This window comes from Eriocheir sinensis, chromosome 6 (genome assembly GCF_024679095.1).
Source record: "Eriocheir sinensis breed Jianghai 21 chromosome 6, ASM2467909v1, whole genome shotgun sequence".
In the NCBI taxonomy this organism is placed as follows: domain Eukaryota; kingdom Metazoa; phylum Arthropoda; class Malacostraca; order Decapoda; family Varunidae; genus Eriocheir; species Eriocheir sinensis.
The window spans coordinates 6899549-6921102 of record NC_066514.1 but is presented as its reverse complement, the minus strand read 5'-3'; the positions used below and the strand labels follow the sequence as shown (position 1 = coordinate 6921102).

Genomic DNA, 21554 nt, shown 5'->3' with positions numbered 1-21554 from the left:
TCCTCGGTCTATCCTTAACTCAAAATCTTAACTGAAAACTTCACATCTCCTCTCTCACTAAACCAGCTTCCTCGAGGTTGGGCGTTCTGTATCGTCTCCGCCAGTTCCTCTCCCCCGCACAGTTGCTATCCATATACAGGGGCCTTGTCCACCCTCGTATGGAGTATGCATCTCACGTGTGGGGGGGGCCCCACTCACACAGCTCTTCTGGACAGAGTGGGTCTAAGGCCCTCCGTCTCATCAGCTCTCCTCCTCTTACTGATAGTCTTCTACCTCTTAAATTCCGTCGCGATGTTGCCTCTCTATCTTCTATCGATATTTTGACGCTGACTGCTCTTCTGAACTTGCTAATTACATGCCTCCCCCCCTCCCGCGGCCTCGCCTCACACGACTTTCTTATCAAGCTCATCCCTATACTGTCCAAACCCCTTATGCAAGAATTCACCAGCATCTTCACTCTTTCATCCCTCACGCTGGTAAACTCTGGAACAATCTTCCTTCATCTGTATTTCCTCCTTCCTACGACTTGAACTCTTTCAAGAGGAGGGTATCAGGACACCTCTCCTCCCGATATTGATCCCTCTTTTTGGCCACTCCTCTGTACTGCATTCAGAAGCAGTAAGTAGCGGGCTTTTTTTCATTTTTTTTTTTTTTTTTGCGCCCGTTCGCTTCCTCGGACGAACAAACCACAGAGGCTTCCTAACGCGCTGGTGGGGGCGACTTGGTGGGTGGCCAGCACCTTCCTCGTCAGACAGCAGCTGAGCCTCGCCCTGAACATTTGGTTCTGCTCCAGCTCCAGCTCTGCTCTCACTCGGGTTTCCTCGGAACCGTGGGCATGTTCTGGGTGCCCTTACCTCTCTCCTCTCCACGCCCTTACTCCTGTTATTGCCATGTCCCTGACGCCCCTTCTCCTCTTGCGCCTCTCTCGTCCACCACGTCACCACCACTTCAAAGAAGAAGCTGTGCTGCCTCGTCACTGCCACTCTGAGGACGGAACGCAAGAAAGGAAAAAGCCGTGCAAAGGATCATCGCTTAGTCCGGCGTGCTGAAGCCTTCATGTTGGAGACTCCAGTGTTTGTGTGAGGCTGTTTAGGGTTGTTTACTCTCTACGAAGTAAACTGGTGTCTAACCATTTATCTTGTTTTGTTATACCTTCCGATTACAGCGCCCAACTCTGGAACCTCGTCATGTGGCGACCTCGCCAGGATTGGGTCAACTGCTAATCGGAAGGTTTGGCTTGTTAAGTCGCCTTTGCGCGCCACTTGCTGTCTGCGGCCCGGAAGTGAGTGTTCAATCCTTCCCCGTTCTTTTTTGTGGCTGTTGTACGCTCACTGTAGGATTTGTTGGTGCTGCCCTAGCACTTTTTCAGCCCCTGTGCTGAGGCATTGTTTACCCCAATCACTCGTTGAGTATTGGGTGTCCTACTACGTCTCTTCGTAGTGAAGGGTTATTTTGAATAATCCTTGTTAGTTGTCCCCTATTCTCTTGTGTTTGGGGGTTCTTCCTGTTTGGTTCAGTGTTGGATTTTCTGGGTTTTGTTCTTTGATGTGCTTATTGGTCTCTTTGTATTTGTTGGGTTTATTTTTGCTTTGTGGTCCATTCTAATCATGTCCAGTTTTTATGTGTTTAAGGCTCAGGCTGAAGCCTTTGGTCTTGAGGGTCAAGAACTCGGCCGCTTCATTGTCCAACAACAAGCAATCGAGAGGGACGAGCGCGCTGCCGAGAGAGAAGAAAGGCATCTCCCAGCAGACCTTACTATTATTTCCGATTAGGGCAAGAAGAACCTAGTGTCCTTCAACGCCTCAAAAACACAGTTTCTCCATCTATCCACTCGACACAATCTTCCAAACAACTATCCCCTATTCTTTGACAACGCCCAGCTATCACCTTCCTCAACACTAAACATCCTCGGTCTATCCTTAACTCAAAATCTCAACTGGAAACATCATATCTCATCTCTTACTAAATCAGCTTCCTCGAGGCTGGGCGTTCTGTACCGTCTCCGCCAGTTCTTCTCCTCTGCACAGTTGCTGTCCATATACAGGGGCCTTGTCCGCCCTCGTATGGAGTATGCATCTCATGTGTGGGGGGGCTCCACTCACACAGCACTTCTGGACAGAGTGGAGGCTAAGGCTCTTCGTCTCATCAGCTCTCCTTCTCATACTGATAGTCTTCTACCTCTTAAATTCCGCCGCAATGTTGCCTCTCTTTCTATCTTCTATCGATATTTCCACGCTGACTGCTCTTCTGAACTTGCTAACTGCATGCCTCCCCCCCTCCCGCGGCCCCTCTGCACTCGACTTTCTACTCATGCTCATCCCTATACTGTCCAAACCCCTTATGCAAGAGTTAACCAGCATCTTCACTCTTTCATCCCTCACGCTGGTAAACTCTGGAACAATCTTCCTTCATCTGTATTTCCTCCTGCCTACGACTTGAACTCTTTCTAGAGAAGGGTATCAGGACATCTCTCCTCCCGTATTTGATCTTGCTTTCGGCCACCTCTTTTGTTTCTTTTTTAGGAGCAGCGAGTAGCGGGCTTTTTTTTTTAATATTGTTTTCTTTTTTTGTGTGCCCTTGAGCTGCCTCCTTTGTTGTAAAAAAAAAGAAAAAAAAAGAGAGAGAAGAAAAGCGTCTCCTAGCCGAGAGAGAAGAAAAGCGTCTCCTAGCAGAGAGAGAAGAAAGCATCTCCTGGCCGAGAGAGAAGAAAAGAGCCTCCTAGCCGAGAAAGATGAGCGGGCTGCCGAGAGGGAGAGAGAAGAGCGGGCTGCCGAGAGATTTCCAACTAGACAAGCTACAAGCGGAGAAGGAAATCGAACTCTCCCGTGAGGACCAAAGTTGCCCACTTATCAAGAGGGGGAAGACATTAACAAATAACTCGTTCGCTTTGAAAGGGTGGCGGAACTACTGCGGATCGACAAGGACAGCTACGCTGCGAGGTTGAGTTGTCTCCTCAGTGGTAAGGCCACTGAATTGTATACTTCTTTGTCAGCTGACATAACTGAAGATTACGCTTTCTTGAAGAAAGCTCTCCTCACTGGGTTTAGTAAGACTGCAGACAACTTCCGTCACGCCAGGATTAGAGTTGGGGAAAACTGCCAGCAGTTCTCTATCCACATGACCCGGTTGTTCCGGGCGTGGTTGGAGGCCTCTGACGTCCCCAGCACTTATAAAGTGCCCTGGGAGTTTATGCTGCTGTACCAGTTCTTGACTAATCTTACCCCAGATTTGAGGATCTTTATCAAAAAGCGCCGGCCGAAAGATCTTTCCGACGCGGTGAGACTTGCCGACGACTGGTCGTATGCCCGCCATGCCTACTCGAAAGCTTCCTCTCCTAGTTCCCGAGAACCCTCTAAAGCTGGTTCGCCAATGAAATCTTCTGAGTCCTCTCAAGGATACTCCGCCAAGACCTCTGCCCAGTCCTACATACTTAGCAACAGTGAAGTGTCATCAATGCGGGGAGAAAGGCTATCTTCGTCCGCGCTGCCCGAAGAAACCCTGCGCCTTCAAAGATGTCAAACCTGCTAAACCATCCTATCAGGTGGGCTTTTCCCTTGGTGACAAAAGTGTCCAAAAGTTTTCCGTTTCAGGCACTGTTAACGGATCTTGGATCTCCAACATCATCTGGGATATCGGCTGCTCCTGTGTGATCGTGTCTGAAGACTTACTACCAGATGTAAATGTTGAGAGTTGTCCGAAGGCCTCACTAGCAGACTACTTAGGACGAGTAGACAAGTTTCCCGTGGTGAAATGATACTTACGCTGTCCCTACTTCACCAGTTGGACTGAGGTGGTACGAGCTCCTATCAAGTTTGTTGGGGCCCTCATAGGAAACGCCCCTGGGGTAAGGTATCCCCATGACCCTGCCTATTTTCAAGCACCATCTGATTCTACCAGTGCATCCTCCTCTTCAAAGTTGTAGCGAGGGACTTCTACTCCTAGTGTCCCGACGCCCTCTGCCGCCGACCAGGTACAGTCGTGGGACACAAGTGTTGACACAGTTTTCAAAATGTTTCGGACGCCGCTAGCGAAAGACGGCAACTATCCAGCTGAGCTGCATTCGAGTTATATAAGACGTATGTGTGTCTGTGTGAGTATGTGCAAGGATCAAAGAGTGTGTGTGGGTGTGAGAGAGATATTATTTAAGGATTATTCTTACGAAATTGTGAGCATCAGCTGCACGACGATGATGTTTCTTTGAAAAAATCTGTTATGAATGCTCTTGTTTCCACTAGTGCACGATCTGTAATAAGATTTTCTGCATTCCATTAGCTAAATACTTGCTTGGTTTTCGTCGCCAGTGTGCATTCTGGAGAGAGAGAGAGAGAGAGAGAGAGAGAGAGAGAGAGAGAGAGAGAGAGAGAGAGAGAGAGAGAGAAAATAAGTCACTGCAAAACAATAGCCTAGTTTTCTTAAATGCATAAAAATGACTTAGTATTTGTAAATGCAAAGTAATAGCCTAGTTTCATAAATGCAAACGAATCGCTTAGTATTCTCAAATGCAAAATAATAGCTTTGTAACTCATTTCATTTCATAATAGGCTACTATTTTCTTAAATGCGCCGGCTGGCATGGTAGATGACGTCATTGCATAACATTGTCAAGCGAGAGTTAAACGGTGGTTTTATTATATATTTTTAAACCATATCAGAATTTTTGTGCACGTTATCAATGTTTTCTTCGTATTTTCTTAGCGAGGACGTTGCAGGAATAAATACATTTATTCAAATGCATAATAACGTTGTAAACAACTTTAGCTGTCCCTGACTAAATTTGAACGAAATGTAAATAGACATTTTTGTCCGCGAATTTAAAAGTTGTTATCAGTGTGCACAACTGACAAATTCATATCTAATAAATTATGTAGAGTGTATATGTAGTGACATATCTGAACATTAGCCTCCTTCCATGCGGTGTATAGATTTTAAAGTCGGGGCCGGTGAACGAAACTCAGTGGACAGTGTGTCATCACTTGTGTCCCACGATTGTACACGCCGTTACCACCCGTGTAGGCAGGTTGAAGAGGCTTCATCCACTTGTCCTTCCAAAACTTAAACCTCTCTCAGTTACCCCTCAAGAGTTCGCCCAGCTTCAAGCCTCGTGAGCCTTCTTAGCAGTGATACGTCAGAAAGTATCTTCTGGGCAAGTCGACAAAGTCAGAAACGGGTCATCCTTCCAGTATCTGTATCTCTACTGGCTTCTCTACAGGAAGTGCCTCACCTCCCAGCGTTCCAACAAGGTAGGCCAACCTTGTCTAGTTGTGCCGAGTGATTGCCGTCAGATCACCCTCTCTGTGGCCTATGAGAGTCCCTTGGCCGGATATTTCTCTCGTCGTAAGACGGAGATGAAGATATTTAAACATTTCTTTTGTCCAGGAATAGGAGCAGACATCCGTGCTTATTGTTGTTCCTGTGCTAAGTGGCAACGGATGTCGGCGAAAGGTCGGGTACGTCCTATCCCCCTCCAACCTTTACCTCTCATTACAGAACCTATTTCCCGAGTCACCAACGACCTCGTCGGACCCCTATCTTAACCATATACGGGAGAACCTTTTATCAGCACCGTTCCCGTAGTGGAGGAGCAATCCCCTGACGCCAACTCCACCGAACTTCCCATCACTACCGATGAGAGGTAAGATTCTCCATCCTTGGGTATGCCTGAGATCAACTCTTCATTACCTTGGGAACAACGAGCCGACATCGAGGACTACCAGCTTATGGACTACCAGGATGTATTCTCCGCCACGCCTGGCTGTACTTCAACGATTCAGCACGACATCGTCTGGGTGTTGAAATGGGCCTTAGGTCTCCAGGCCTACAGGTACCGGTCGTCCATATGGCAGGGAAGGACAATGTGGGGGCAGATTTATTGAACAGACTTCCTGCATAAGTCACTCCTCCTGAGTCTCCTCGCCAGTCCCCCCCTATTTTAGCTGATTGGCTTATGTTCTTTTTCTTTTCCCATTTGGTAGTTGTTTGAATCTACCTGGAGTAGATTCTTGTATGGGGGCTTGTGTGAGGGCAACTACAACCTGGGCGGGAACAACCTGCACACGCTCGCTGCTCAAGCCGTTCGACGTTACGTCGCGTATTTTACACGTATTTTAGGACGAACATTTGACAAATTTTACGGGCTGGTTTTATGATTAACCGAAAAATGCGCTCACTACAATTTTAAGATCCTGAATTTTATCTGCTTGACCATTCAGATAACAAAATACCGTACGGAACAAATGCCGTTCCGTATTGGTTCAAAACGGAACGATACATTTCATTCTCGAATACAGAGCGATTCCGTATTTTAAGGAACGGCAAGGCTGCCACCAAGACAGTCGCCAAGACAGTCGCGAAGACTGTCAGGAAGACCGTCGGCCAACTCCTTGGCAACTGTCGGCCAGCTAGTCGGCTAACCAGTTGAGAGACAATCTGGAAGACTATCGTCAAGACCGGCCAATCGGTCGGCAGATTCGAAGTTGTCGTAGACATGGCGCCATTTCAAAAATTGACCGTTGAGACTCGTCTTGAGGCTAGATGGCAGCATGTGGCAGACATTATGCCAACTAGTTGGCCGAATGACCCAGACAGTCGGCAATCATGGTAGCCAACACCAAGACGCCAAAAAATTATTGGAGCGTGGGAGCCGACTTGTCAAATACAGAAGTCGCTGGGTTGTCGTGGCCCAGAGTCGGCACAGTGTGAACGGGGCCTAAATCAGCTTCCTTGTGGTTGGGCGTTCTGTATAGTCTGTTATAGAAGGATATCAATGTATTATTATTATTACTATTTAGTATCACCACGAATTAGGCATACAATTGTCAATGGAAAAAACCCACGACAGATAGATCACGCCACCTTATGGGAATGTCGTCCGCCAGTGTTCACCGTCTCAGTTTGTATACAAAGCATTTCATCAAGCTTGAAAGTCATCTTGACGTACGTAACCAATTGTAACAATTATTTTCCAACCTGTAACTCGTCACTCCACGAGAATCCGACTGACACACAACGGCAGTCGCTCTCGCTCCGACGCTCCTTGTACAGATAGGCTACGAATATATTCGCCTTAAGGAAGCTGAAGTCTTAATCAACGCCCTTTAAACGCCCCCCGGTACCCCGTTACAAGTCTCCGCCAGTTCTTCTCCCCCGCACATTTGCTATCCATATATATAGGGACCTTGTCCGCCCTCGTATGGAGTATGCATGTGTGGGGGGGCTCCACTCACACAGCTCTCCTGAACTGAGTGGAGACTAGGGCTCTTCGTCTCACCAGCTCTCCTCCTCCTACTGATAGTCTTCTACCTCTTAAACTCAGCCGCCATGTTGCCTCTCTTTCTATCTTCTACCGATATTTTCACGCTGAACTTGTTAACTGCATGCCTTCCCCCTTCCTGCTGCCCCGCTGCACTAGACTGTCCACTCTAGCTCATCCCTATTCTGTCCAACCAGCATCTTCACTCTTTCATCCCTTACGCTGGAACAGCCTTCCTTCGTCTGCATTTCCTCTTACCTATGGCTTGACCTCTTTCAAGAAGTGTATCAAGACACCTCTCCACTCAAAATTGACCTCTCTTTTGGCCACTCTTTACTTTTGTCTGTTGTGGGAGCGGTGAGAAGCAGGCTTTTTTTACACTCTTTTTGTTGCCCTTGAGCCGTCCCCTTTGTTGTAAAAAAAAATTATAATTTACAATCCTCTTGCCCTCCTTAGAAATCGCTCGGTGAGAAGCAATCTCTAAGCTGAAGGTTCTCTCATGGAACGACTCTAAACTCATCTGTGAGTTCATTGACGGGTTACTCTACAAAACCTGCTGTGACTCCGAATTTACAGACAGGATTGGAAAGCGCTTCCTCGTCATTCCATCCCATTGCAGGAACGTCGTCCTCACCTTCACTCATTAGATTCCAATGCCTGCCCATTTCTCTTATAGGAACACCGAGAAGGTTATAGACCATTTCTACTGGTTAGGAATAGGCACGGACATCCGGAATTTCTGCAGGTCATGTGATAGTTGCCAATGGATATCGACTAAAGGGAAGACAAGACCAGTCTCCCATAACTACAGTCAGTATATGCCCTTCCATAGTGAGCCTTTCTCAAGAGTAGTCATCGACATCGTATGGGCTACATCACCGCCGTCCTCCGAAGGCCACAAGTGTATTCTCACTCTCATTGGTATGGCCATTGGTTTTCCGGTAGCATTGTCGTAAAGGAACATAGACTCAGTTTAAATAGCAGAAGCCTTACTGGTTATATTTTCTGGAGTAGGCATTCCAAGGGAAGTCATTTCCGACCGTGCGGTAGCAGCGGGGATCATGTTTCTTAATGGTCCCTCTAAGCGAGAAAAATGAGAAAAAATCATCACTCACACAAACCATTTCATAATATATATCGAAGCATTTGTGATCAGTTTATGTATCATCTATTTTTGGGGGGGTTAAATCATGGCACAAATTTGGCCCGTTGCTGCTACACGGCGAAGCCACAAATTTGGCCCGTCGCTGCTATTGGGTTAACCTCATACCTGATGAGTGAGTTGCATAGGTTGATTGGAGTAAAGCCTCTGATTACTATACCTTTTCACCATGCAGGCAATGGTAGAATCGGGAGGCTTCACGCGCCTTTGATGAGCTCACTCCGTAAGTTGCGTGCTGATAAGCCTCGGTAGTGGCACTGTTACTTGGTTCCCCCTTTGTTTTCCCTCCGCGAGCTCCCCAGTGACAGGCCAGGGTTCTCGCCCTTCGAGTTACTATACTCTCAGGCAGTAAGAGGCCTCCATCTGTGTTGAGGAACCTTTGGAAGGGCAAGAACCTCTGTTGGTGGTAGTGTTTAGCTACGGTGAGTCGAGCTGAGGTGAGTAGTGCAGTGACAACAGCTACAGTAAGTCGAGCTGGAGCTGGAGTGAGTAGTGCGGTGACAACAGCTACGGTGAGTCGAGCTGGAGTGAGTAGTGCGGTGACAACAGCTACGGTGAGTCGAGCTGGAGTGAGTAGTGCAGTGACAACAGCTACGGTGAGTCGAGCTGGAGTGAGTAATGCGGTGACAACAGCTACGGTGAGTCGAGCTGGAGTGAGTAGTGCAGTGACAACAGCTACGGTGAGTCGAGCTGGAGTGAGTAATGCAGTGACAACAGCTACGGTGAGTCGAGCTGGAGTGAGTAATGCAGTGACAACAGCTACGGTGAGTCGAGCTGGAGTGAGTAATGCAGTGACAACAGCTACGGTGAGTCGAGCTGGAGTGAGTAATGCGGTGACAGCTACAGATTACTCCCCCCCAGTGACGAGGAAGGAGGAACGAAATCTTCCCTGGTGCTGGGGCGCTGTGGCAGACGGTGATGCGTTGCGATGAGTAGCGTTGTGTAGAGTTGTGTCGAGATGCGCGGTAAGTTGCGCTGAGTAGTTGCGTTGAGGTGCGCGGTAAGTTGCGCTGAGTAGGGTTGCGTTGAGTTGAGTGGTTGGCTGTTTAATAGATCCTGGAAGGCTTGAATCCGCACTCCCGAATCGCGAACCACGTAGACGGGTCCTGAGCAGAAGAGTGGTGCTCTGAAGGACACCGCCGTAGTAGAGGAAGAGTTGCATGTCGTCGTCAGGTATGGTGAAGTCGAGCGGCGTGGAGATGGGCAATAGGCACTGGCGTAAACGCGCCGGGGGCCACGGCAGTCATAGAGTGCGTCGAGGGAACTGCGTGTGAAGGCGCTAGCTGACAGCGTGTCAGGGGCCTCGGCAGTCGGTGAGAGTAGAACGACTGCGTGTATTAATGGCGCCAGCTGCCAGCGTGTCGGGGGCCTCGGCAGTCCGTGAGGGCGTCGAATGACTGCGTGGTAAGGCGCTAGATGCCAGCGTGCCAGGGACCACAGCCGGTTGAGAATTGAGGGGCGCAAGCATATGCCAGGAGCCGCGGCAGTCGTGAGTGCGTCGAACGACTGCGTGGGAAGGCGCTAGATGCCAGCGAGCCGGGGGCCACAGCGAGTTGAAAAGTTAGGGACGCTAGCATGTGCCAGGAGCCGCGGCAGTCCGTGAGAGTAAAACGAACTGCGTGTACTGTAGGCGCTGGCACGTGCCAGGGGCCTCTGTGGCTCGGGGAGTGTACCAGTGTTCAAAAAGGCACTGTAACACAACACTGTACGCTTAGTGGGAACACTGTGACACTAACTGTTGCTGGGGACGTGCTGCACTGAACTGTTGCTGGACACACTGCACTATACACAAGGATCCACAAGTGTAGGATAATCCCAGACGGCGGTGGTAGATCCAGGAGGCGGTGGTTAATCCAGGGGGCAGCTAGTAATCCCAGTGGGGTGTCACACTGAGTCTGCGGTGTGTGGTGCCGTATACACTTAGTCTGTGTGTGGCGTGTACGCTTGAGTCTGTGTGTGGCGTGTACGCTTGAGTGTGTGGCACTGTGTCTCAGTAATATGTCGCACTGTGTTTGAGTGTTCACTGAGTCTGTGTAGTGTGTCACACGGTGTGCGTGTCTCAGTCGCCGGACCAGCGGAAAGGCAGGAAGGGGAAGGGGTGGGTGGGTGGGTGAGCTGGGAGAAGCACCATGGGGCACAAAAGATGCCTGAAGGGCGCTGAAGATGCCTGGAGGAGGCGCACAGAGGGAGCCTAGAAGAGGCGCACAGAGGGAGCCTGGAAGAGGCGCACAGAGGGTGCCTGGAAGAGGCGCACAGAGGGTGCCTGGAAGAGGCGCACAGAGGGTGCCTGGAAGAGGCGCACAGAGGGTGCCTGGAGGAGGCACAGAGGGTGCCTGGGGAAGGCGCAGAAGGCGCCTAGGGGAGGGCGGGGGAAAACCCTGAAGGTGGCAACTACGCCTATGGCGTAATGTTTCTCCCGACCTGAGTGCTCAGCCCCACGAACCCCGAATGGAGGTGAGGATTTTTGCCCCAGGAGAGGGCGGACGAATGGACAAGTTACCCTGCCCAGGTCCTCCACTCTAGGAGAGAGTGCCCTTAAAACGGCACCGGCTATAAGCCACCTTGAACCATAGCAACACTCCGGGGTCACCAATTGTTGGTGGTAGTGTTTAGCTACGGTGAGTCGAGCTGAGGTGAGTAGTGCAGTGACAACAGCTACAGTAAGTCGAGCTGGAGCTGGAGTGAGTAGTGCGGTGACAACAGCTACGGTGAGTCGAGCTGGAGTGAGTAGTGCGGTGACAACAGCTACGGTGAGTCGAGCTGGAGTGAGTAGTGCAGTGACAACAGCTACGGTGAGTCGAGCTGGAGTGAGTAATGCGGTGACAACAGCTACGGTGAGTCGAGCTGGAGTGAGTAGTGCAGTGACAACAGCTACGGTGAGTCGAGCTGGAGTGAGTAATGCGGTGACAGCTACACCTCTCTGACGACAACCGGTCATCCTGCCAGTATGTGATTGAACTGAAGGATAAGTTGGCTTACTGTGCCCAACTTGCTTCCCAAAACGCCGATATCAGTGCTGCCAGGTATAAAACCTATTTTGGCCTGAAATCCCAAGACTGCACCTTCCAGCCAGGAGATGAGATCTTGGTATTGCTACCTTACATCAACAGCAAACTATTTATGGCCTGGTCTGGCCCTTCAATGTAATAGAGCGATGTATCAAGGTTAACTACATTATTGACGATGGAGGTAAGCCAGCATTATAAAACAAACTTGCTTAAAGGTTATCATCAAAGAGCCCCCATCCAGAAAGCCGATATTCTTGATGAAAGCTCTAATTTGGAAGAGCTGGTATCAGGCGGCCAAAATGTTGTACAGATGTGTATTTTGGAGGAAGATACTGAGGCTAATAGAGTAAAACAGTCAGAGGTGGCCAAGTGCGGTACTTAGTGCGGTAGTGCGGTAGTACCGCGTCACCGCACTACCGCAAACTTTCTGAAAATACCACACTACTGCGGACCGCACTAAAAAATCCTGCGGTACTTTTTGCGGTACTTAGAAAACTATCGAATACATTTGCAGCACGGCCTGCTCACAGATTTTTTTTTTTTTTACAGTGAATCGGACTCAATCAGTCAATCGGTATCAGTCATCAGAATCAGTGATTCAATCGTACTGACTTTTCAGTTATTGTTCAAAATTAAAAACTAAATGAATAACTTAGAGTAAATCTGTTCGTCCCTCAACCCAAGGCGGCGCGCCATGACTGTACATGGCAGTGTACAACAGTGCAAGCAAGCACTATCATGATCGCCGCTCAATCTCATGTCCCGTACAATTTTTTCTTTGATGCGTAACATAAACCATAGCACATACTATATCTGTTTTTTAACTTCATTGTGACTTCTTTATTTTATCATTCTCTCTCTCTCTCTCTCTCTCTCTCTCTCTCTCTCTCTCTCTCTCTCTCTCTCTCTCTCTCTCTCTCTTATTATTATTATTATTATTATTATTATCTCCTCGTTGAAATTTCCACTTAGGTTCTTCGCTGAGGCCTGAAACGCCAGTGTACAGAGCTTTCCCACGGTGTGTTTTGTCTTAATATATCGTATAGTTTGAATAATGTTTCACTGTTCCCGTCATGCCTATCCTATATTAGTAATCTTTCGTTTTCGCTCAAACGCCGGAGAATTTATCCCCTTCCTACCCTCCTCCCCTTCCCCTTCACTCCCCCATATCCTCCCTACCATTCCCCACCAAAAAATCTGAGCACCCCCTTATTAGGAAGACCCCCCCCCCCCCATAAGCAGTACATCTTATTACATTTTCATTTAGTTCTCAGAAACTGTGCGTCGTACAAAACAACTATAGGGATAAAAGACAACGCAAATTTCTGCATAAGATTGTGTCTATGCACCTTTGCCGTAAATCCCATTATTGTTGTGTAAACAAGGCACAAATAGGAAGACATTCTCTCATAAAAAGACTAATTCATCACTGGCATAGCATCGGAGAGGCAGTGGCTGAGTGGTAAGCGTGCGGGCGTGGTGAGCCCGAGGACCTAGCGCGGACTAGGTTCGAGTCCCCAGCGAAACACGCTGATTTTTCAAGTCAGTATTGAATGGCGGAAGATCACCCACATGCTGTCAGGATCTTCAATCAACCTCAACCTCAGCGACGTCGGTTAAGAGGATCACCGGGGGGCAGCATAGGCCACGCAAGTCATACATCACGGCAGAGCCACTATAAATAAAATTAGCCAGCGTCACCAACGGGCTGGGGCCGTCCACATAAGGCCCTTCCAGAAAGCCAACCGACGCAACAGGCAACACAAAAAAACTGAAATTGTAAAACTTCTTACAACAAAATTTAATAATATACAAGGTTTTGCTATATGAATGCTTAGATGATTAATGTTAGCTATACAATGTTAACTATTTCCAAACCACCCATGAGGTAAGAATTGCATCCCCTGTTGGCCCAATCCACTCCTTTACTTTTACATGAGAGAAATTTCTTCATCGTCAGACATGAGTTCTTGAGCAGGTGTTGCATTCAGGTATGTTTGACTACCGCATATGGTACAAATAACACATTGTTTAAGTTGGGCTCCATTTCTTTTATGTTGAGGGCTTCTAGAATCGGGAGGCGTCGTTCGTCGGGGCATCTTGCGATTATGTCTGTGTTTTCTTCTAAAATTTTCCTTGTTAGCACTGTATTGTGTTTCTGTAGTAGGTGTTGGCGCGGGTTTGCTTGGCAAACCAGGAAAATAATGGATCAATGGCACGCTGCAACCAACAACACAACCGAGGAGAAAAATAACATCAATATTTACTACAAATCACACTTCTCTACTGCGTATAAAGAAGATGAAAGAATAATGAAACAAATCATAAGAAGAAACGTCACATCAACAAACCCCGAGAAGAAACTCAACATCGTCATATACTACAAGAGCAAGAAAACAAGCCACCTAATTATGAGAAACAGCCCCCAAGAAGAAAAGCCGCCTACACAGGAGTCGCATGTCGTTTATAGGTTTATTTGTAAACGAGGGATCTGCGAAGCCCTCCCCTCAACCTACATCGGCATGACAACGATGAAGTTGAGCAGGCGAGTGAGCTACCACCTGACATCCGGAGCCCCGCGCCAACACCTACTACAGAAACACAATACAGTGCTAACAAGGAAAATTTTAGAAGAAAACACAGACATAATCGCAAGATGCCCCGACGAACGACGTCTCCCGATTCTAGAAGCCCTCAACATAAAAGAAATGGAGCCCAACTTAAACAAGCAGGCCCTAGATCTACAGGCTCTCCCGAGTATGCGCAGGAGTGCTGCGCACCAACCCAACCAATCAGCAGCCAGTGCGCAACACGGGGAGGGAGACGATACGCCTTAAATACCGGGCACCCGGGCCATTCTCTCTCCACCAGCGAGCAGAAAACAACTCCTCCACCGAACACTTCAAGCCACTGAAGAAGGGTTAAGAAACCCGAAATCGCGATCTGGCAACAAAGATGACCACTTACGGTGAAGTCATCACCAAATTGACAAAAGAGAATAGGACTATTATCCGAGAGAAAGAGAATTTTCTTAAGAAAATAGTCAACATTGAACTGACTATCACGTTTAACCAGACATGTTTAAGAGAAAATCTCCTGCCCATATATACCCTCAATATCTATCTATCTATCTATCTATCTATCTATCTATCTATCTATCTATCTATCTATCTATCTATCTATCTATCTATCTATCTATATATATATATATATATATATATATATATATATATATATATATATAAAGAGAGAGATTCTTTTCAGTACTAGACTTATATTGAAATTGTATTAGTAACAGTGTTGCCTGCCCATGACGGTCCCGTGCAGGTCCGGGCCGTTTACGTGCTGATGTAGTGTGAATACAAATGATATTGCCGGTCAGTTACGGTCCCGTTCAGGGGCGGAATTCACACAGACTCACTAACTAGGAACTAACATAACTACGCACTGTTGATTTAGCGACCAACGTTAGCGTCAAATTGACGAAGCAAACCTTAGATGGTAGTTAGAGGCGCGCTATGTCAGCGAGGCCGCTGATTGGTTGATGACGTCATTGGCCTTGCAGCGAATCGCAAGCACGTTTACAGAACCGTCAGCCAATCCTAGGGAGCTCCCTCCAGCTGCTGGTTCAAAGCTTCCATTCTCTTTTCCCATTTTGCTTCCTTTTAAGGCAAACTGTACTAAATCGTAATCTACGAATTTAATTATTTCTTTGTTTGCTGCACATTTACGTCAAGGTAACTCTGCTATTCGATATCTTGTTACCTACGAACATGCTTAAGATGAAGAAAAAGAAGATACGGAGGAGATTGAGGCAGGAAGAAAGCAAAGAGAAGTATGGGACAGATATTGAGGCAGGAAGAAAGCAAAGAGAAGTATGGGACAGATATTGAGGCAGGAAGAAAGCAAAGAGAAGTATGGGACAGATATTGAGGCAGACAGGAACGAAGGACAAGGAAGGAACGAGGAAAAATTAAGACTGTCTTGCCATATCTGCAGCCCAACTCATGGGCTGTCACCCGACAAAGGTCCATGGTCCCTCCACGGAGGGACAAATCTAGAGATGGATGGATGAATGGATGAGGAGGTAGGAAGATGAAAGAGAAGGGAGATCTGACAATCCCCCGGCCGCGGGCGTCGGTGTTGCCATACCGCCCACACTTATCATATACCTCTCAAAGGGTGTATATCTCATCATTTTATAAAGAAATGGGCTTCCTCTACTCGCAAAGTTATATTTCAAGTTGAAAAACGCGATTTATAAGCATTTATACGTAAATATGATATTGTCAGCGTTTACTACACCCCCGAGGCAGTAGTCATTTAACAACATATTTAGCGTCACACAAAGCGCGGTAAGGCTTTGTAAATCCGCGCGCTAACCCGTGACGTCATATATTAGTTGGTAGTTATTGCCGCGCGATCTTTGTGTATCTCAGTGTTCTCAAAGCTACGTACTAAGGGCCCAAAACTACGAACTAAGCCTTTGTGAATTCGGCCCCAGGTACGGTCACGCCCCGTAAACGTGCTGGTGTAGTGTGAATCGGCCTTTACACCCACTGTGCAATAGTTAAGTCAGACACCACTTGGAAACTGCGGTAGAATTATAGTCTCCCTGAAGTACACTGCAAAATTAGAAGGTTTTCAACGTAGGGCAACAAAGATGATTATCCTCATTGCCCAAGAATCATCACAATGGAAGGCTCTCATATATAAGCTGTTCTCTCTTGAGGAACGCCGTCTTAGAGGAAAACTGATCGATTGCTTCATGATAATCAATGGTTTTACAAATGTGGACAAATCCAAATTGTTTTTGATCGATGACACGATCCGAACGAGAAATGATGGCACAAAACTGGAGTTAAAAAAAAAAAATCAGATTGTATGAAGTTTTTTTTCACTAACGTTGTAACGCGAGGATGGAATAAACTCCCAACTTCACTAGTCCAACATGATTGAGGCATTTAAAAAGAAGCTCAAACGACACTTTCTTCATATAAATATTTGCTAATGTAGAACTGCAAAGTCTTGGTAGCATTGAATTTAAATAATTTCACTTAGGTTTAAGGGCAGACCACTTAGTTCGGGCCATAGGTTCTGTGTGGTCTGAATATCTATATAAATCTATGTGAATTTATGTACATAAAGCTTTAGAAAAAATCCTTTAAACAGGATAATTCTTTCGCATTTTTTTGTTTCTGCCATTCTTTCTGATCCCCATTACGTGTTTCACAAGGGACGTCCTACTGGTGATATTTTTAAGGGGCGTTCTGCTGGTGGTCTTTTTACTTTCTAAAGGACTCTTGGTCATCCTCTCCTAATTGTTTCGGTGAAACTTTTGTTGATGCCCTAGACATCTCAATAGCTTTTGACATAGTTTGACACAAATCTTTCCTTTCTAAACTACCCTCCTATGGATTATATTCCTCTCTCAGTATTTTTATCTCTAATTTCGTTTCTGGCCGATCTGTTTCTGCTGTGATTGACGGACCACGCTTCACGTGGCCCCGCTGCACACTGCTGTCTACTTTAGCTTATCTTGGCAATATTTAAGATCATTTTTTTTCATCCCTTCTTGTGATAAACTCTGGAACTCCTCGTCTACTTCTTTTAAGACAGGAGCATCAGGACACACCTCTTCACCGGAGATAGACCAATATTTTTGGCCACTCTTCTCTACTTCCTTTCATGGGAGCAGTGCAGAGCAAGCATTTTTTTTTTTTCTTTTACTAAAAAAAATATTTCATACCTTCAATTGTGTGTGTATAGTAGTCCTCCGCTCCTTGGTAGAAACCATAAAATGTATCGAAACCTCTGCGAAGTGGTGTGTAGTCCCAGTCACAAAACCCTAAGTGCCATCTGAAAATGTGCATTTTGTTGATAGATTTTTTTCTTCGAAAAATACATTTCATAGAATAATTTCGAAACACACACACACACACACACACACACACACACGGGGTCAAGTCGTGTCACATGGCGCTCCCCATACCACACACAAGGTCAGCCTGTTGACCTTTTCCTTTTCCTTCGCTCCCCATTCCCCCGCCCTTTCCCATTTTTTTTCTAGGAACTCATTTTTTCAAAGAACTTTTGTGAAATGTTGTGACACCATACAGGCATACAGTGAGTGCAGTAAGTTAGTGGTGCTGGAAGTGTAGTGAGAGCTGTGTGTCGCCAACGCCTCGTCATCCACCGCGTCCCCGCTGACACCCTCAGTCTCCGAAAGATACCTTCTCGGTCACCCAGCAGCATGGGAAGGTCAGTTCAGGTGACAGGCAGTGTGGCAGCCTCGTCACTCAGGTTTGGAGCAAGATGTACATACAGCAACTTTATCAGCGCTGTGCACTTGTTCCCAGAAACAGATAGAACAACCAACCGGGCAGCAACCACCACCTGTGTCTCGCTGGTCCAGGAGCTTAGCACCTCATTACTAAGTGTGGGTACCTGAGTGACCTCAGACCCCACAACGAACAAGAACAAACCTGCATGCATTTTTAACGGACTTTAGTTAGCGGAGGAGGAACTTTATTAAGCGGAAGCTAATTGGTCCGCTAGCTGTTTCCAAAGTTAGCGAAAACGCTAAACAGCTGACGAAAAAGTTAGCTTCGCTAATTAGCGGTTAGCGGATTAGCGGAACCGTTCCCACCGCTGCCTTTAACCCGGTACAGGGCCAGTGAAACATCTAGGTTACCATAGTATACCTTCCCCAGGTTTCCCCAGGTACCCATTTATCGACCAGTCCGAAAGGAAAGATAAACAGCTGTGTGGGTTGCACGCCGATTGCACATGCCGGGATTCGAACCTAGCCTTCAAATTTGAAGTAAGGAATGTGAGTGTACGGCAGTGTATGATATTCGAGAAACATGGTGCACGTGATTTTGGTGCTTATCTCTGTCCGATTGCTCCTCAGCCTGTGGTGAAAACACGACTTCCCAGGAAAACAGGTTCAATGCATCATCCACAATCACGCTTCCTCAGACTCTCTAAGGTACCCTTTTATCGACCAATCATCAAAAGAAGGATGAATGGCTGGGTAGACTGCGTGCTGAATACACTGTCCTTGACGAAATCAAGGCCTGCGAATTACAAGGTAAGCGTGATACCAACTGCACCACGAATTCGCAACGGTTAATTAAAAAAGAATAATAATAACTGGATCATCTCACTTTCCTGTAGATACAATATACTTTTTTGTTAGAAATCTTGAAAGCAGGAATATGTGCAAGCAGTAATTCAAACTCAACTAAAATGTTGTACATGAAATTAGAATAAACGTTGCAAAAATATCCATACAAATAAACATATGCATGCGTATATACATGGATATAGTTATTAATACATGAATAAATGTATGTATAAATAGACACAGAATTCATTTGCACGTTTTACGCTAGTTCGAAAAGTATAAAAGTAATGGGTAATAAAGAAATGTATATATAGTTAAATTCCCAGAAAATATAAAAAGAAGTGGATGAAGTAATGACATAACAAATATATAGAGATGAATTGTAAAATCTTATTTATTGGATATTTACAAACAAAAATAAAAACAAATGCATAAATGTACATACTTGCCAATTCCATGGGTCCTGTAGCCTAATTCTGAGAGCTTCTCTGGCAGGAGAGTTCTGTTTAGAGTAAGTCCAGTGGGCGTTGCGTAATCTAACACACTTTTCTGAAATGAAAGGACCTCGGATAACATTGTGGTGCTTAAATATTGGGGGTCCGACAAACCATTAGGAGTATAATATATGTTAAGGCGAACAGGGGTGGGTTAAAGAAACTATCAATAATTGTAAATCTGCCACCACTCAGCGGTCTAGAAAACTGTATTCCCTAGCTTCGTGGAGAGAAGAAAAATGAGACATACTGGATACTGGATATCCAGTACTGGATGATAACTGTACGATAGCGAGAGGAAAGGGAACACCTCAGGAAAAGGGGGAAGGGGAGGACGTGGGGTAAGTTAACAACATGAATATAAATAACTATGAAACAAATTTGGGGAGGCGGTGGCTGACTGTTATATGCTTTTTTACAGTGATTCGCTTGTTTCAGGTCATTGCTGATAGTGACCCCAAGATCCTTTTCCTCCTGCATCGCCTGCAGAGGTTTCCCATTCATGATGTAGGTGTGGTTACTATTTCTGGACCCAATGTGCATGACTTTGAATTTGTCAACATTAAAGGACATTTGCCAATTTTCCGACCATTCGAGAATGTGATCGAGGTCTTTCCGGATGATTTCGCAGTTGGTCTTTGTGAGGGCCTTTCCACCCACCTTGGTGTCATCAGCAAATTTCGATATTGTGGAATTGAGTCCTGATTCTAGGTCGTTGATATATATGATGAAGAGAATGGGTCCCAGCATTGACTCTTGAGACACTCCACCAGTGACTGGAAGCCAATCGGAAGGCTGTCCGCTGAATAGCACTAGTTGTTTCCTGCCAGCGTGCCAATCTGTTATCCACGCGATCAAATTGGTCCCAGTGCCCGCCGAGTTCAGTGTCTTAAGGAGTCGCTCGTGCGGTACCATGTCGAAGGCTTTCTGAAAGTACAAGTATATAACATCACTGGGGATGTGGTCATTCTAATTATTATATACTGTATACCTTGGAAGAAGTATAATAGATTCGTCAAGCAGGAGCGCTTGTTTCTGAAGCCATGCTGGGTAGTAGGCGAGGGTGGTGGCCGAGGGTAGAGGGCGAGGGTGGTGGGCTAGCGTAGTGGGCGAGGGTAGTGGGCGAGCGTAAAGGGCGAGGGTAGTGGGTGAGGGTAGTAGGCGAGGATGGTGGGCGAGGGTAGCGGGAGAGGGTAGTGGGCGAGGGTAATGGGCGAGGGTAGTGGGCGAGGGTACTGGGCTAGGGTAGTGGGCGAGGGTAGTGGACGAGGGTAGTGGGCGAGGGTACTGGGCTAGGGTAGTGGGCGAGGATAGTGGACGAGGGTAGTGGGCGAGGGTAGTGGGCGAGGGTAGTGGACGAAGGTAGTGGGCGAGGGTAGTGGGCGAGGGTAGTGGGAGAGGGTAGGGGGCAAGGGGAGTGGGGGAGGGGTGGTGGACAGGGGGTGGGCGAGGGTGGTGGGCGAGGGTGGTGGACAGGGGTGGTGGACGAGGGGTGGTGGGCTGGGAGTGGTGGGCGAGGGTAGTGGGCGAGGGTGGTGGACGAGGGTAGTGGGCGAGGTGGTGTGCAGGGAGTGGTGGGCGAGGGTAGTGGGCGAGGGTAGTGGGCGAGGGTAGTGGACGAGGGTAGTGGGCGGGGTAGTGGGCGAGGGTAGTGGACGAGGGTAGTGGGCGAGGGTAGTGGACGAGGGTAGTGGGCGAGGGTAGTGGACGAGGGTAGTGGGCGAGGGTAGTGGGCGAGGGTAGTGGGCGAGGGTAGTGGACGAGGGTAGTGGGCGAGGGTAGTGGGCGAGGGTAGTGGACGAGGGTAGTGGGCGAGGGTAGTGGGCGAGGGTAGTGGGCGAGGGTAGTGGACGAGGGTAGTGGGCGAGGGTAGTGGGCGAGGGTAGTGGGCGAGGGTAGTGGACGAGGGTAGTGGGCGAGGGTAGTGGACGAGGGTAGTGGGCGAGGGTAGTGGACGAGGGTAGTGGACGAGGGTAGTGGGCGAGGGTAGTGGACGAGGGTAGTGGACGAGGGTAGTGGACGAGGGTAGTGGACGAGGGTAGTGGGCGAGGGTAGTGGACGAGGGTAGTGGACGAGGGTAGTGGGCGAGGGTAGTGGACGAGGGTAGTGGGCGAGGGTAGTGGGCGAGGAAAGTGAAAGAGGGTAGTGGGAGAGGGTGGTTGGCAAGGGTAGTAGGAGAGTGTAGTGCGCGCTATAATATATATATATATATATATATATATCTATATATATATATATATAGATATAGATATATATATATATATATATATATCTATATCTCTAGATATATATAGTATATATATATATTTTTTTTTTTTTTTTTTTTTTTACGTCTCCGCCTATGAAGAAGGCATTTTGGAGAGAAGGGAGATGAGGATGGTGAGGTGGATAGCTGGCATCTCACTGTTGGGGAGGAGACAAAGTGAAGATATAAGAAGAATGTGTGAAATATGTAATATAAAGGAGAAGGCGAGAGAAGCACGACTGAGATACTTTGGACACGTGAAAAGAAG

At 47.3% G+C, this 21554-nt stretch overlaps 1 protein-coding gene across 1 annotated transcript in view; it reads right to left on the bottom strand.

Annotated features, from left to right (window-relative positions):
* Positions 1-21554, bottom strand: part of LOC126986919 (arylsulfatase B-like) — a 157076-nt gene that overhangs the window by 42137 nt on the left and 93385 nt on the right. Inside the window, exons 3-4 of the mRNA XM_050843433.1 lie at positions 18993-19096; positions 17168-17277 (exon numbers count right to left, since the gene is read on the bottom strand). Of these exons, the coding sequence (XP_050699390.1) occupies positions 17168-17277; positions 18993-19096 (214 nt within the window). The remainder of the gene's footprint in view (positions 1-17167; positions 17278-18992; positions 19097-21554) is intronic.